At 38.5% G+C, this 17,188-nt stretch overlaps 1 protein-coding gene across 3 annotated transcripts; it reads right to left on the reverse strand.

Moving 5' to 3' along the window:
- Positions 1-1,200: 1,200 nt before the first annotated feature.
- slc11a2 (solute carrier family 11 member 2) lies at positions 1,201-16,584 on the reverse strand. Of its 3 annotated transcripts, XM_070902248.1 has the most exons (17): positions 16,553-16,584; positions 11,757-11,841; positions 10,143-10,279; positions 9,790-9,909; positions 9,207-9,326; positions 8,891-8,997; positions 8,714-8,784; positions 8,561-8,628; positions 8,303-8,458; positions 7,892-8,050; positions 7,687-7,773; positions 7,360-7,479; positions 7,114-7,263; positions 6,910-6,983; positions 5,977-6,130; positions 5,540-5,593; positions 1,201-1,278 (listed from the first exon to the last, which is right to left on the reverse strand). In XM_070902248.1, the coding sequence occupies exons 2-17, from the start codon at positions 11,788-11,790 to the stop codon at positions 1,201-1,203; spliced, it is 1,689 nt and encodes a 562-aa protein (XP_070758349.1). In that variant the 5' UTR covers positions 11,791-11,841; positions 16,553-16,584. The 3 variants fall into 3 exon arrangements, with proteins under 3 accessions (XP_070758349.1, XP_070758350.1, XP_070758351.1); XM_070902249.1 differs by lacking the exons at positions 11,757-11,841; positions 16,553-16,584 and adding an exon at positions 11,194-11,227; XM_070902250.1 differs by lacking the exons at positions 1,201-1,278; positions 16,553-16,584 and having other exon boundaries at positions 5,486-5,593; positions 10,143-10,255; positions 11,757-11,790.
- Positions 16,585-17,188: the final 604 nt, after the last annotated feature.

Raw genomic sequence — 17,188 nt, forward strand, 5'->3', positions numbered from 1 at the left:
TATCCATTTCAGAAATTAAATGTTATATTTTTCTGTAACAGAGTGCACTTTAGCACACATCTGCGCATATTTGGCTTCATCAAAAAAAAAAAAAGGATAGTTACTGATATAACTTCCCAAAAAGACAAACAAAAATAAAAATATTTTAAACCAAACATCCACTGAAACTACATACAAGCCAAAGTAGCACTTATAAAAAAAATATAGACTACACATAAATAAGCACATCTTAAAACAAACTAACCAAAGCTTATCTGAGAGGGAAATTTAAATAAAAATAATACCAAATGATTATATTCTAATGTGCAAGAACTGATTAATAAGATGCCTGTGAAAAGTGTGACTAATCACACATAAATACCTTGTATATATTCAATATATATTAATGATAACAATTTATTACTCTAATATTAACATCTAGATTCATTTTTTAAGTCACTTGAGATTTTATCTGAATATAAAACAGCACCAAACACATAAAAACTGTTAACATCATGTTGCAGCTTTGGTGTTTGACTTTTTATGGATAAATCAGATAAAATATCATCAGATCTTTTAGGGCTTTCTTGTTCTCACTCTGTGATGATGGCAAAATCTGATTTTTTTTATGTCATGTCAGCTAAACCAGAAAAGAGTCAAAGGTTAAAAAAGCTAAATGGAACACAGGCCTGTGTAATTTGCAGCCTGGTGGCCATATTGGAGGTCCACAGAGTCTTTAGTGCAACATATCACCCCAGCCTTAAATGATTAGTGAGTTTATTATTGTGTGATTTCTGAATGTGGTGAGTGATAATCTCAACACAGTCGTGTCTGGTGGGCAACTAAGTTACAGTGTTATTCACTTGCAGTGGTTCAGTCATTTAAGATGAGAGATTTGGGGAAGTCAACAGGAACAAACAAAGGTGTGATTGTTTTGTCCAAAACGTGATATAGTTTACCGTGCCACAGTCACAGGAACCTAAATCTTCCAGACATGTCCCAGATATTTAACCATTATTTGCATAAACATGATTTAGCTGAGGTTGCTTGTAATGGAAAAAACATCCATCATCATTTTAAACAGGACTAGACGTCTGTGGGCGTACTACTCTGTGTACTGTAAGGACACTTTGAACATGTGTTAGGCACAGAGAGGTGAAGACGAACACATACTGGCCGAGCTTCAGTGGTCCCACGCTTCAGTATTCACAATGTGTCCTCCTATCTCTCAACCAGAGTATCAGTGTCCATGTCACTCAGTAAGTAAATGTCTGTGTGCCGTGACAGGCCCATGTGCATCTGAAAGACAGAGAAGAGACGGAGGGTTTATCAGCGAGGAGTGTGTTGTGACAACCTGAATTATAAAAGCAATACAATTTTAATATTTGACATGATTTGTATTGTTCACAACTGATTCTCGAGTTCTCATAGGAAATTCAAGGTGTAAACAATCAGTTATATAGTTAGTAAAAAATACTCTGATCCCACACACACTACTGTACATATAGAGAGACTGCACAAAGATACACAGAGTGTCAAGTGTTAGTGGTTTACTGTATCACAACTTAGAAAACGATACGCAAAATTAAATATGTAATACCTGATAATAAGAGGAACACATCACAATCAATGCTGTGTTTTGATCAATAGGGTCCAATCAGTTCACAATTTGAATTTGATTTGTTTCATGATTACAGATTAAGTAAGGGTGCTCACCTTGGGTCAAAGTGATACTTTCCAAACTCAACTTTCCTCATTTAATCCTGGAAAGTCCTGAAAAAGAGCATTTCTACTGCCTACCACGATGTTCTATCAACCCTGGTTATATGAAAGGGAAAAAAATAAATTTGACCCTTTGACCCCTTAATCTGGGTAAGAGGAATGTGAGTACTTAAATATTCTAGGCAGTGTGTGTGGGAAAGTCCAACACATCGTGTATATTTTACGTTATTCTCACAGGTCAGTTGAACAGTGTATACTGATGATGCTACATAGTAAGTGAAAACAACTCATCATAATTAGCAGGTTGTACAGTAAGTTACCAAGTTTAGCATTTTATTTGCTGCACTAACATTGTGTCATGAAACTGCCACAAAATAGGAATCATTAGTGTATTTTAACATTATTATCGTGAGAAAACCTCCAGTGTAAGATCATTCTCTAGTCTTTTCTCAATATAGGGTTTGATTAAATCCTAATTAATATTCAGTCTGTGTGTTCATTCTCTATATAACTACAAACACAATTCATGAATCCTTCTTTAGACATTCAGACAGAAGACGCCGACAAATGTCCATATATCCATTATTTCCCATTTATTTTGAACACACTGTGTGCTTTATCCAGTAGCAAGGACAGACAGAAATGAGTGCTAACTTCAGCGTACACATTACTACATTGAAGTTTTCTCTGTAACAGTTCAAATGTGCATTTGCCATGTTTTTTCTAGGCCAGAGAGGTATTTATATACACTGTATGAACTCATAGTAGCCTGAAAAATGTCAAGTTACATTTCTATCACTTCTTTAAAAACCTTGAGAAACCTTATGAAAGCTTTTGAGAACTCTGAACCACAGACCTGCAACTGTACCTGATCCACCGCGACATTTAACATTTAATACAACAATAACTTCTGAAAGAACCTGAGATCTTTACTGTGATCACCGTGTGAACTGTACGCCACACAGCTCATTTCCAATGCCCTTATTGGTTAATACGTACGTCTTGCTTGGATATTGCTCAGTTTGGGGCTTTAGTACAGTGTACACAGGCTAATTTTAAGCTTCTTCTTGATTTAATTTACAACTTAGAAAAATCAGACTGTAACATCGATAAGAACTAGATGTTTTGTTCTTTTGCCATTTGGTGCCGATTTGATAGTGTGCTGGCACTGTTAAATACTGAGGACATGTCAAACTGGTAAAAGACAGCCTTCAATGTTGGCAAGTAAAAGCTGTTGTGCTGTTTTCTGCCTAATAATTCCCACATCAAACTGCGGCTGCTCAAGTTATCCCATGTTAGACTGACTGATTTAAGGCTGTGAAGGCAGACTGGGTGTTGACTTTAGTCTCAGCTGTAATCTACTGAGTCTGGGAGAGGAAAGGATGGCACTTATATTAAAAATACAAATATGAATAATTCATTTTTCCTAAATAAGCTCTAATTCTGTTGTTTTAGTAAAACAGTCTTTGTTCTGACCTGCAAGCAGGTCTGCAGCCCAGTGGACTTGTGTTAAAAATCTACAGTAAATATTAATGGTAGTTTCATTTTTGGTGGAAAGAAACACATTTAAAAATAAACTAACACTGTTGAGAAAGTACATTTCTGAGAGCGAATATAACAAACTCTTTCATTTCCATTAGGAGGTCTTGAATGAGTCAGTGCAGAGCGCTGGACACGCTGTAGCTTAATTAACATTTTCTACACTTGAATGAATCTGACCGGACTGTATTTTGAGCTGTGGCATTTTTAGACTTCAATTCACAAAATGACAGCTTTCAGGGGCCTAAAGATAGATCACAGACTGTAAAGCCCTCAAACTTGTGATTTAAGGCTACATAAATAAACTTGACTTCCTGTGTACTTGTTTTGACTTGTTTTTTTTAAACTTTTGTTTCCAGTTCTCCTTTAAAGACAGCTTTGTCATGACAATTACAAGAATTATGACTACAACATTATTTTTAAGCTGCCACATGAGCAGTTCCTTTCCTTCTCTGCACAGCAGTATTAGTAAATCACAAAGTTTTCTATGTATTAATAGTACTTATATATATTACAATACACGTCTATCATCCCTATCTCCTGAAGCCAACAGACAAACAATAGTGAATAAAAGTGTGGAATAGAGGTTAGCCTGGTATCAACAAAAAAAATTCTATAGATAATTGTTTTACCCAACACCTAAAACTCTCACAGTCAAGAAGGAATGAAACAACTCCTGCACAGTGATACAAGCTTATTTTCCTTCATACTCAATTTGAATTCATTGATAAGCTCATTTTAATATCTTGATTAACTGGAGTCACTGGCATCCTGATTATTTAGGCACTAAAAGAGTGCACCCTGAATTTAATTTCAAGAACCAGTTGAGTCTTGATCACATTAAAACAGCAGTTTTCATCAGGCAGCCTCAGAGCAGTTTTCTAAATGACCAGGTGGACTCAATAATACAATAATTGTCCTCCATTCAACCAGTTTTCAGTCAAGTCTGATTTTACAATCCGAGGCTCATATTTAAAAAAAAAACATCTTCATTCACAGACTTGGTTGTATTGACCAGATGTCCACTCCGGACAGAACAAAGAGACAGCTAGGATTCACACAGGAGAAGTGACAAATGTAGTATATGCATAATTAATGCATGACACTGAAACTTGCCACTTTAGCTTCTTTGACATGTTTGACAGGAATCAAAGTTTTTCACACAATTAGGGCTGGATATCATTTGGTGATTATTGGTACCATTAACATAACTTTCTTGTGAATTATGTAGCAATTATATATTCTTAAAAATATGAATTGTTAGATGCAAAAATGCTGCTACAGAGACGGTACACTGAGATAACAGAGGATGTTGAGGTAGACGGAGCGGAGATCACAACAGAATGAGCAGCGCCTTCCAGGACAGCGGGAGGCTGACATTATCAAGGTGAGAGTGCATGAGGCAGCTAGTATTAGTACATGGCTTAGGGAACACGGGAATTAATCAAAAAAGAAGATTAAAAATATTACTACTTTGGGTAGACAGTTAAGGCAGCTCTTACTTAAAGGAAACAACAGTATAATTGTTTTTTTGCAAATGTGGGATCTTTCATACAAAAGTGTATGTTATGTTGTATTTCTGTGATCAGAACTTCTTTAACTAAAAAAAATACTGATATTTTGAAAATTATCATTTTAATTGGGGCAATTCTGTAATTTAGACTCCTAATTTACGTAAAACCAACACGTTCTTCTTAGATGACGTATAAAATCATCAGAAGTTCTGTGTAAAACCTTTAACTTCTAATTTTAATATCCTCCATCATCCTCCTCATGACGACCAAAGTATGTGACAACACAGAGACTGTCGGGAGTGTCTTTTCACAAAGATGGGGTGAAAATACCAGAAGAGCTGCTATTTTTTAAAATCTAGATAACATTTTGAAAAAAAGTAGATACAGACGATCATCAATAATAATAAATAATAATCATCAATAGAGTTACATGTTGTATAAACCACTCATGTCACAGTAAGTCACTTTGAGGTTTGTCAAATGTTGTATGTATATATATCTCCTTAGAACACTGGGTTGAGTTTTCTGTGCTGGTGTAGTATTAATATGGTTCTTTGGGTACCTAAAAAGCACCAAATTCTGATACCCAGCCCTACACAAAATAAACATGTGACATTAGCAGACATTGTGCTTTCAAGATCCTACATGATCTAGAAAAGTCCCGGTTGTGTACAGGGCTCAGTGTCTCCAAGAGGAAAGAGGAATGCTGGTGGTAACTGTCCTGTTCAGCTCTAGGAGTCGTACTCAGACTGCTCCTCTATGAACACAGCAGGTCGATTGCTTACCCTGCTGCCAAAGTCCAGGCAGGAAACCCCCAACGCAACCAAACAGTGCCATGCCTGCAGACGACAACAGAGGAGAGAGGAGTCAACACGCGACCGGGATTGTGCACACTTATGCATGAAATGTGTTATTTCACTAAATTAAAATTAAATCAAAGTTTACGCCAACATTGAAATCAATCAAACAAATAATATTTAACGCATGAATGCATAAAACTGACCAATAAATCACGATTAATAAAAAGTTGTAAAGCACTTTTGTAACTGTGTTTTGAAAGGTGCTATAAAAAAGTTTTTCATTATCATTTTATCTGTATCGTATTGTAATTTTATTAATTATACTGGTCAGAATCATTGTCTGCATTAAAAAAGGTTACAAAAAGTCAAATCACTAGAGTCAAAAAGTGTCTGGGAAGTGAATGTAATGTAATGGAACTCACCAGGTAGCCTACAAAGCACAGATAGGCTACGGAGAGCAGAGCAGCGAGAACGTAGAGCAGCACGCTGTTCAGCGACGTCACGTAAATCACCACAAAGTACATGTTGATTGCACAAACCACCAGGATGACGATGCCTCCGGAAATCTTCCACACCCTAAAGAAACAGGCAGTTTTATCAGACCATTGAGAAATAATGTTTTTTCTGAAATGAACAGCGTCCAGAAAATACTGTCCTCTAACATTCATACTTCTGTGTAAATTCCTAGTTTGCGTAACTTAATCTTGACCCTTGACACTTGGATTTCTTTTCTCATAAACATTCAACTAAATGATCTGCCTTTATGTCAGAAAAAAAGGAGGAACATTCGGTAAACTCATCTGGAACAGAGTCACTCAGATGACCTTGAGCAAACAAGCTGCATTTGATTTGTCAATGAATAACTAAAAACAGACTCCTACCACAACAAAAACTGGCTGTCACACCTGAAGAGTTCATGTCTTTCACTTCCTCAGTTTTAAGCTGAATCAACTTTGATCACTCTGTCGGTTAGTTTCATCTTTGGCTAAAAAGAGCAAAAGACTGTCTGATGGTGGACTTGGATCTCCCAAGTGAAATCAATTATTCCTAAATCTGTCGGTATGTTTGAATATCTTGCAGTGAAAGCAGAAGCTGTGGCTTTGAGGACTGCGCTGCTAAGGAAAGTGTTTTTCTCTTTTTGTTTGACATGTTATTTATGTGTCAGCTCCAGACAAAATTGATGGTGGTGAAAGCCTCTCTGATTTTTGTAATTATCCTGTCAATAAACAATATGATACTTACAGTTCGAGGAATACAACAACTACACAATGTATTCTGAAGGCATGACAGTGAAGTAATAGAAATTACTACAGAGAGAAGAAATGAATTATGAATAAATTACACATTTTACTCACAATCCGTTTGCAAAGTCGTTCATTATGGATGTCAGACTGGTGAAGGTCAGAATTGGGATCAAAGCGAATGGAAGCTGTTGTGTAGAAACAGAAGTCATACTGAATATTTGACAGGATTATGTTGTACTGCACAACAGGACCATTAAAATTAAACAGGCCTGCAGATTTTGAAAGAGTAGAGTTTCTTAAATGACTCATCCTGACCTGCATGCTTTGAAGCACATTGAGGAAGTCGTTCATCCCCGTCAGATGCTGAACATCCTGAAAAATGGCAACCAGCAGTGTAGGCGTGATGGCGATGGAGCGGGTCAGCAGCACCCGAGCAAAACGGGACCACCGTAGGTTCAGGAAACCCTGAGCAAACACAAAAGGAAAAACATGAGCATACACTCTCCAAAATCTTTACTAAGATCTTTATTAGTTTTACCCATTTACAACAGCCGTTCTTACCTCCATAACAAACTGCCCAGAGTAAGTGCCTGTCATGGTGGAACTCTGTCCAGCTGCCAGGATCCCTATTGCCCAGATGTAGAGGGCTGCAGGGCCGAAGAAACAGCCCAGTACCACTCCCTGAACAAACAGACATACCAACAGAGAAAGAAATGATCTATCCATCCCTTATCCCACCACCAGAAAGGTGGTTATTTAACAATAATGCCCTCCGTCTGCTCAATCAGAATTGAGTGTTTTCCTTGACCATTATATAAGCATCTTAAATGTCTTAGAGACAGTCCCACAGTGAGGATTTATAGTTGCTGTAATGGTGACCAGACGTACCCCTTTGTAGATGTCCACCTCCAGTGTGCCGTTGTTGAGAGGGAAGAGATCTGTGTGAGGGCTGCCGGTTGCATTGCACAACGCATTCTACAACCAGAGACACAAACACATGATGAGCCACAACTTGAGGCTCTGGACACTGTGTGTTGTTATTATGAGCAACACCAGCTTCAGCACTACTCAGTACAGAGGAATGGACACCCACCACTTCCATGTTGCTTTTATTGTAGAAGGCCTGAGCAAAGACCGCTACGACAAAGACGTTGATGAGGAAGGAGATGAAGAGAGCGATAGTTGACTCGATGAAGAAGTACTTGTTGGCTTCCTTCACTTCCTTCTTATTTCGACGATCGATTTCCCGAGACTGGCACATGAGGTAATAAATAGAATAACAACTCAACTTTCATCAAACACCCAAAATCGAATGTTTTAAAATGGCCTTCATAACGCTGAGCTTATGGTTTCATTCATACTGTGTGTCAAACACGGACAAATATGCAATAATGAACTCTTCGAAATTGTACAAGAAATACGGCTGAGACAACTTATCAAACATGATTGATAAGAGTAAGCTCTAAAATTGATGTCTGAATATGACAACAAATATGCTTCTGACCTTGACCAGCGCTGAGTGCAAGTAGATGTTGTGGGGCATGATGACGGCGCCAACGATTCCCACCGCCTGCTCCAGCTGCACAGGCCCACAGCCGGCACAGTACGGTATGAACATCCCCTTCAGCAGTTCCCCTTGGTTTGGCTTTACCAGCACATACTACAGATGGACCGCACAGAGTCAAACACGTCATGGTGCCGTCTTGGAAAACACTTGACAACAAACACCTGAATTATATTGGAAATTATACGGGACTTTTACCTCGTAACCAAAGCTGAGAGCCATTACGGTGATGAGAAAGCCAAAGAAAGCTTCAAGTTTCCTCAGGCCTGCAAGGAGATTCAAACTGTATCAACACCGGGATGCACAGCTTTTTTAACACTGATTGATAAGAAAGTGATGGTATATTCATACCGTATTTATCTAGAAAGAGGAACACAAATGTGTCTGTGATGGTGATGAGGACTCCTCCCCACAGTGGAATCCTGGAGGACAAACAGAAGAAAAGATTTGGGCTTTTGTTAATAGTTTCTCATCATTCATTAAAAAAGTTTGTGGTCACTTTTCAAGAACAAGCGGTGAAGACGTTACCTGCCCACAGAGAGAAGGTTGAGAGCTATGGCACAGCCAATGACCTCCTGCATGTCTGAGCCAATAATTGCCAGTTCCACCATGAACCAAAGGATGATCCGAGGAACCTGAAAAAGAAAAACATTAAAAATATAATCAGAGAGTAGAGGACAGTTCAACCATCTCTTTAGAAACTGAAACTTTATGAATCTCATAATGAAAAAAAGGAACTTTTATTGACAAAGATTTTACAGTAAATGCAGTCCTGTGCATAAAGAGTTAATGTACAGCAAGAAAAGGGAGGTTGAGATGTGTAACGAGAGTGGTGGATGCTCACTGTGGGATATTGGCGGTTGCAGACTTCAGCCAGGTGCATCCCAGTGACGACCCCGAGGCGTGCAGCTAACCTCTGCAACAGCAGCCCAATGATGGTGGCTCCAAGGAGCACCCATAGGAGCTGAGGAAAAAAGACAAAATCTGCATAAGTCGCTACTTCCTGTATGGGAGTTTTACTTGAACAGACTGACAAATTTAAATAATAGCTGCCGTTGATGCACTAAAGCCAACATTTAAAACTGGTATTTCTTTTTAATAACAAAATAGAAATAATTATGATGGAAATGCCCGTAACCCATTGCACCTTTGATGCAGAAGATGCCTTTGCTTAGAGAAATATAGTGTGTATAGTGTCACTGCCACAAACAGAAGAAGCTGCATTGTGCCAGAGGCAGACAAAATATGACCAGAAGTCGAGCCATTTTACCGTCAAAATAAAATAATGACTAAAATAGATACCAATAAAGACAATACTGTATTATGGTTCACGTTTTACCCAGTAATGTAAAGTGCCAGGCCATGGCACAACAGACATGTTTTGCTTGGTTGTCTAGATTCACAACATATGTTTTTTCATATATCACCTTAAAGCCAGCTTTAGCTCCAGACTGCAGGTCAGACTCGATATTCCCTGGATCCAAGTAAGCAATGCTCATCAAAAACCCTGGTCCAGTGAAGGCCCAGAGTTTACGGAAACTGAACATCTGAATAGAAGGACAGCAGAGTTTTATTATTATTACTGATGTTGTCATTTGATATATCAATTAATATTAAATTGTTTCACTTCCAATTAAAATAGGTTTTGCTTCCCAAAATCTTACATGTTCTAATAAACTGGCCATCAAGGGAAAGCATTATATTTGAAAACAAATGTATAATCATTTGAGCATCAGTTTTGCTGCTTATTTTACATGAAACAGTGGTTGTGAGACGGTACCTGGTTGCCATTGTCGGGAATGGCCACCTTCTCTTCAAAGTATGTGGAGAAGGGTTCGTCCTGGGCCACAGGGGAGGCAGGAGGAGAGATGGAGCTGTACTGGTTCGACTGGACTCCATTCTCCTGAGGGGAGTCCTCTAACAAAACCGCACGGAAGAAAAACAGAGGGAATCTGATTAGTGACGAGAGAAGAGCGAGACTAACGAAGACAAAGAAGAAGTTATCCATTGCTGTAACACTAAGACGTCTTCCATCAGTTGTTGACATGCTGCTATGCCTTCTGCCAACCACACAATCAGTATCATATTGTGAGCTAAACTCAAAGCCGATCAGTGACAGATGGATGTGGTCATGTTCAAACCTGACGGAGGTGATTCAATGATGATTCAAGTTTTATTAGTTTGGGCTTTTTAAAGTCTTACAGCGATGTTAACATTTACTTCACAAACAAAGTGAATGTGGGATCTGGCTGAACTGGATTTATTTTTTTATGAATTACCTTCTAAAGAGAGACCGATGAGGTTTTACTGTATGTTTGAGCCGAGATACAGCAGATACATACAAAACAGCTCTGCCATTCTAAAATAAACCAAACCAGACATTTCCAGCTTTCTTCTATAACTTAACACAAAACACAGATTTATTTCTTCTTTACTTTACTTTACTAGAAATTTGCTAAGACAGAGTATCTCCAACTTCTCTGGGGCAAGATTAAGCCATTTGTGCCAGTTTAATGACCAGAAACGACCACTGTAAAAACCTCACTGCTGATAAGCTAAAACCAATTTAACCTTGAAGTGATTTAGTTTAAGACTTAATATACATGTATATGCTCGGCCAGTAATAACCTGCAATTAGGGCCACATTATTCAAATCTTAAACCCAATGACTCCATGAGCATGTTTTATGAGAACACAAGGATTATCTACAAAAGACCACTCAACATAAACAAAACTACAATCTCACACAAAAACTCTTCCAACACTTTTTATTATTTAAAATGTCTGATAAATAGTTGAAAGTACACCAATAAACGATGTGTGCTACTCACTGAGTTTGGACTTCTCACTCTTTCCTTCCTTCATCTCCAACTCACCGCTGGTCCTAAAGTCCACTGTTCCCTAACAAGGACTCTGCTTTTATATGAGTCAGCCTTTATCATCCCTTTTTTTTTGTCTGGATGTCACAACAACATTCTGACATCATGTCTCTAAAAATGACCCACGCAGAAGTAATGAACGCACATCCCAGGACACACTTGCCAAACTTGTGCTTGGGGTTGTCAATAAAACACGATTTTTACAATTACAAATAATGTGCAGAGTGATCTACTCTTTACCCTTCAACGAATCACACAGCATCACACAAGCAGTAAGAAAGTTCAGGATCACAATAAAGAAAGTGCTTTTTGAAAACGTTAAACCATGGTGCTGTGGTTATGGCATGAAAGACTAAATGTACAAAAATATTGTTTTACGCGGCTTTGCCGGCATGCACAGTGACACAGACTGTGCTTTGCAGCCTTAACCTAATGCCCAGAGTGTTTAACGCAGGAGAACATGGCGGGTGTGTCTGTAACGTGATGGTCATGTTTCTGTTATCTTAAGCAGTTACCTTCGAGGAGGTCTCCGTCTTGCTCGGCTTTCATCAGGGCAAGCTGAGGGATCCCTGGGAACTTGAGGGATGAATATCAGCCTCCCTGGAATGAGACAACAACAGTTACATAATCTGAAGGAGAGTGAAAGACATGACTGTTGAGGGTAAAACAGTAATTATCGTGCTAAAAAGCTAAAAAGACTGCTTTTATGTTCCTTTGTTGGATTGCCAAAGAAACTAACTTTTCCACAACAAGTACAAGCAACCTCAACATGGGACATGACTGTGCAACATTTTGTTCTCCTTTCCCACTTTAATAAAACAAAATCAACAACATTAAAACTCATGAGTCATAATAATGACTAAGCTACATTAACAGCATGTGAAAGGTCCCTACTTTAATGAGACCTAAAGTTGACCACTAGCACCGGAGTTTCACTTCCACAACATGCATCCTTCCTCTAACACTAAGCTTCACACACACTTTTTGAACTACCACCCACAAGATGAAATATAAAACCTCAGTCCATATAAACAAGACCATGTTCTAAGACCATGTTCTCTGACAGAGTGAGTAGCACATGACTATGGGATCATATGAGGCAAAAGTCTAGCTGAGGCAGCTTTCCCAACAGTCAGAGTGCCACTTCCTCTGTGCTCCGGGTTATTAGCATTATCAAAGTGATAAGGTCCTTGGTACCTTGCTCAGTGGCAACAATTAATTCAACATTACATTCATTTTTTAGTAACATTACAAGCAAAATGTGAGTCCTTTCTTGTCTTACAACCACATATAACCCAAAAAACATCATGTCAAAATGAATCAACCTTTCCACATAACATGTGATTTGCTGCTTTGGAAAATCTGCTGACTCAACAATACATTAAACTACTTAACTCTGAAAGCAGGGCTGGTATTCCTGGAAAATGGCAGCTTTCACACAGCAGACGAGAGGAAGCATTAAACTACACCCAAAAAAATTGCTAAATTGACCACATCTCTTGAAACTGTCCATGCTCCGTCTTTTAGGTTTGGACAGAAACATTTTGGTTTCATGTGTGTTAGAGTGTTATTTGTCGTAGCTAACACGTTTATGTTGACATGTTGCGCAGTTTGAGGCAGCTTGCTAAATATTAAATCTCACACTTTTCGCTCCAATTTTAAATAAATGACTCCATACTGCTATTGAGTAAAATACTTGATCCAAAATGGTAAACACTTAAACAATTCATGGGCCAGATATAACAGTACATTTTCAGCATGAGGGGCCCCTTCTGAACTTGTCCTGGAGGCCGGATCTGGCCACCAGCCTGGCAGACACACATGACTTGGCCGCAGGACGCTTCAGTTTTCTGCATCTTTTAAAAAACATTTTGTCATGTGTCTTCATGTGGCCACAGTCAGCAGTCACAGTCAGTTACTGAACACACCAGAAAGAGTACAAAATGAGGTTTCAAATGATTTCTCCCACCACCCAATGTTCTATTATTGTGTAAACTTATCATAGCTCATAAAAGATGTGATCAATAACAAGCCAGCTATGATCCTAAACTAATGCAAATTATCCTACAGTTTAATACCATTGACATTTTTGCAGGCACACATGATGATGGAGGATAGTTCAGGTGCATCAGCTTGCTCCAGTCATTTTCTCCAAACAACTCTCCTAAATCTCCAAATGACCATGTGCTCTCACACACCATTTGAATGTCTGATCCTCGTTAAAACACACCCTCCTATTAATCACCGTTTATTCAGTCAGTCTACTACCGTGTTGCAGGGTTCGACATAAAGAAGTACCACCTAGTATAACCTCACTAACAAGACATGAAAGAATAATAATAACATAATTTTGGCGGATGGTGGAAGCGATCTCTCTTCGATGATGTTGATCATAAGTCACGTGTCATCGTGTCTCAAAGTATGTTTGCTCGATGAAGATCTGCGCTCCACACAAAACAGTGCTGTTGATTAAGACTGCAAGGAGAGTTCAATGCGTAGGTATGTACTCTGCTTTTCCATTGACTGTCTTTGTCTCAGCACCTGATTGAAGTCGTAGGCGTGCAAATTTTCTCTTTTCTCTGTCTGTCAAGTTGTGCTTTTGATCAGCCTACAGTTGCTGTACTTTGTACGTCTATATCTTATTGCACTAACAGACCCTTGTCACTTTGTTTTTAACTACCAGTGTCTTGAGGCCTTTTTGGGTTGGTCCTTTTAAGTATACTGTGCTTTCAGCATGGCACTGGACTACTACACCTCCCCACATTTACTATCCATCACACTAGTATTAACACCAATACAAATGTATCAACTGATGAATTATCATTCTTATCTGCGATATATCTGACATACTGCTATGTTTTGTTCTGGTGTGACCTGGATTCCAGTCCTGGATTGTGTAACTGTCTGTTAATGGGTTGGCACTAATCTCGTCAAATTCTACGGGCAACCACGTGTATGAGCTGATGAAAGAGACGTAGACTCTGAGAATTTGGTCAAATTGAATCCACATAAACATTGTGCATTAACAGTACCAGTATGGCGTTCATATAGGAAACATCAACTACATTCATTCATTTTGACTTTACTAAATGCTGTAACGTTGGATTGTCCAAGTTTGTACATCTAAATTAAAAAGTGGTAAGCGTAGTATGAAATCACATCATCGGTCATCCATTCATCTAACTTCCCTCAAAGCCTCGGTCTCAACAAACACCATAGAGGCCTAATCTGCACAGAACAGCTTTTACAATCACTTAATCTACGACAACTCCCAAACTGACAAATGATCCCTGATGTTACACGCCTTGAATTATGGCCCTTAAATACCCCATGCAAAAAGAAAATCTCAACATAACAATGCCAAAGAAAACCGATTCTAAATGTTCAGAAAGAATCCTACATGACAAACTAAAATTTCCTCCTGAATTGATAATGAAACCTTAACTGATGATGTTATTACCAGCGACAATTTCTAATGACTCGTCTGAAAAGAAATAGAATTTTCAAATAAGGACTCAGCAGCACCAAAACATCAGACCTTCCAGGTCCAACAACGACACAGCTCTGTTCAACACAATGGCCATTCAGCTGCTCTGTAGGTTGAAAGTAGAGTCATCTTTAGCTCTGTCTAACCAGGAGATGAAATATTTAAGAACTTGACACTTGCAAAAACTGCTCCATCAAGAACATGCACACACCTCACACACAGTATTACCAGCTGAACCATTAATGCCTACCTGCGTGACATACAGCCAGACTTAGGTGACTGGTTTGAAAGGTCCAACCACAAATAATATAAGCAATAATGAGGCTTAAAAGCACGTACAAGTAAAACCCAATATGTATTTCAGGTTATATCAATCACGTTTGTGAAAAATGTGGCATATTAGTGGCATATTTATCATGGCAGTTCTTTTTACAACTGACTTCCCACTTCGAGCCGTGACACGAGATGGCCATGAGAGAGTTAACATGTGTAGGCAGATTCAAGGTCTTTGAGAGGTGATTGCAAGTAAATGCATAATACACAATTATGCATATAAACGTTCACCTTAGCACTCAAGGACCACAAATTTGTTCTCCTGTATACTGAGTATTGCATAGGGAGAGAATGACAATAAATTATATCTTGAAATTCTACCTTGAATGTCAATATGTTACATTACATTTTGCAACGAATATCGCAGTGAAAACTGATATCATTTTTGCATTCTTGCATCGCACTGTATTTACTGTATTAATTACTTCCCATATGTGGTTAATACATTTCAGCAACTTAGACTCCACTGATGAATGGACAGAGGAGGATATTCTGTTAATTTAGGCTATGGCAGACAATTACCCTCCTTTAGTAGAGTGGGAGTTTCCAGCACAACATCAACTACTTGCAAGGTGCATGACGTAAGGAAAGCAATCTTAAATCGGTCAAAACTCCAGCAACACAAAACTAGAGTTTTGACCCTTCGCTGCTTATCAGTTTCCAAGTAGGTGATATTGTGCTAGAAACCCTCACTTTGCTTCTCCTCTACGCCTCTGAGACGTACTCACCATGGAAGAACATGACCAAACCAACTGGTCTGTTAATACTAAAAGTAAGCCAAGGTGATTTCTCATGGTCTAGGAAATTAAGTAAGGCATACGCACAAGTGCAAATTTTACCCTAAAATTGAATTAACATGTTATTTCTGTGATATTACACAGCTCAGTTTTAAATGGTGAATTTGAACAACTGTACTGACGATGATGATGTGACCATCATTGTTAGTGTCCCTGACGACTTCGTCACTTCAGGATGATGGCCTGATTTCCAGCTTTGAAACGTAAACAAACACGTTGATTTTACTGTTCTCAATTACTGGGGTAAATTCTGTTAAAGGCTGGATTTTGCCTTTAAGTGCAACACACCAGTGCGTTGTTAGAATTCAGTTTGACAGCAATCAAACCTCAGCACAAGTCGCTCTTGTAATGCTGAAATAGTTTCAATGAATTTTATGAACTCCCAGAGTAAATAGTAAGTATTAGTAAGGAGCTAACCTGAACGTTTGACCTCTCGTCCTGGTAAGTTAACATAGCTATATGGTGATGTGGCAAAGAAACCAAGCCTGTCCGCTAATTAACCCTGTAGATATGTGAACCAGAACAGCGGTGACCACCACCTTCAAAGCTCTCCAACAAGCCCGATAACATAAACCCTGGTGTGCTAACACCAACACTGTCAATGTACAGTTACTATGTGTGATCAAGCTAACAAGTTTCCATGTTAGCTGTCGGGTTGGAACTGCTAACAATCAAAGTATGAAAACGCCCTTACCTGGGTATACTTTATGGGGGGGTCAAATGACAGATTGTGTTTTGACGATTAAGGCTGCTTTGAAAATGACACCATCTGTGTAAATTTGAAGGTAGCTAAGTAGCACGTTATCAAGCTAAATTTTGGCAAAGTCGTATCTTTCCATGTCAACTGTAGGTTCAAGACACAAGGCGCATGTGCAATAACACTTGCCTGTTCTGATTGGTCAATGGGTGAGGTATAGGACTGTTCATGTTGCCCGGAGTTTCGCCTGTCAGGCGGTGCCGACGGTCCTCATACTATCAGCAAAATAAATTATTCAGTGCAGAAAAATGGCTCTGTGAGTGTAAAATTATATTATACTACTCGATTATTATTATTATTACTGATGCATTCATGTGTAAGTAGCTGTTGACTGTTAAGATGGAGCAAATTTGAACAATTTACACAGTTGTGTAGTTTAATCTATAAAACTGCATTGTTTTCATTACATGATCATCATATATTTTGTAAGTAAAATCGTAATTTGTAAAGTAAGTAGTAACTAAAGCCGTCAAATAAATGTATTGGAATAAAAAGTACAATATTTCCCTCTGAACTGTAGTGGAGTAGAAAAATAATGTAGCATAAAATGGAAATAGTACACGTACAAGTATC

This window comes from Enoplosus armatus, chromosome 3 (genome assembly GCF_043641665.1).
Source record: "Enoplosus armatus isolate fEnoArm2 chromosome 3, fEnoArm2.hap1, whole genome shotgun sequence".
Taxonomy (NCBI): domain Eukaryota; kingdom Metazoa; phylum Chordata; class Actinopteri; order Centrarchiformes; family Enoplosidae; genus Enoplosus; species Enoplosus armatus.

Coding starts and splice junctions, on each gene's coding strand:
- slc11a2 (XM_070902248.1), bottom strand. CDS start 11,790: ATGAAAGCCGAGCAAGACGGAGACCTCCTCGAAG. Junction 8,785..8,890: donor AACCTTCTCTCTGTGGGCAG/GTAACGTCTTCA, acceptor TTTGTCCTCCAG/GATTCCACTGTGGGGAGGAG. Junction 1,279..5,539: donor GCCTGGACTTTGGCAGCAGG/GTAAGCAATCGA, acceptor TCTGTCTTTCAG/ATGCACATGGGCCTGTCACG.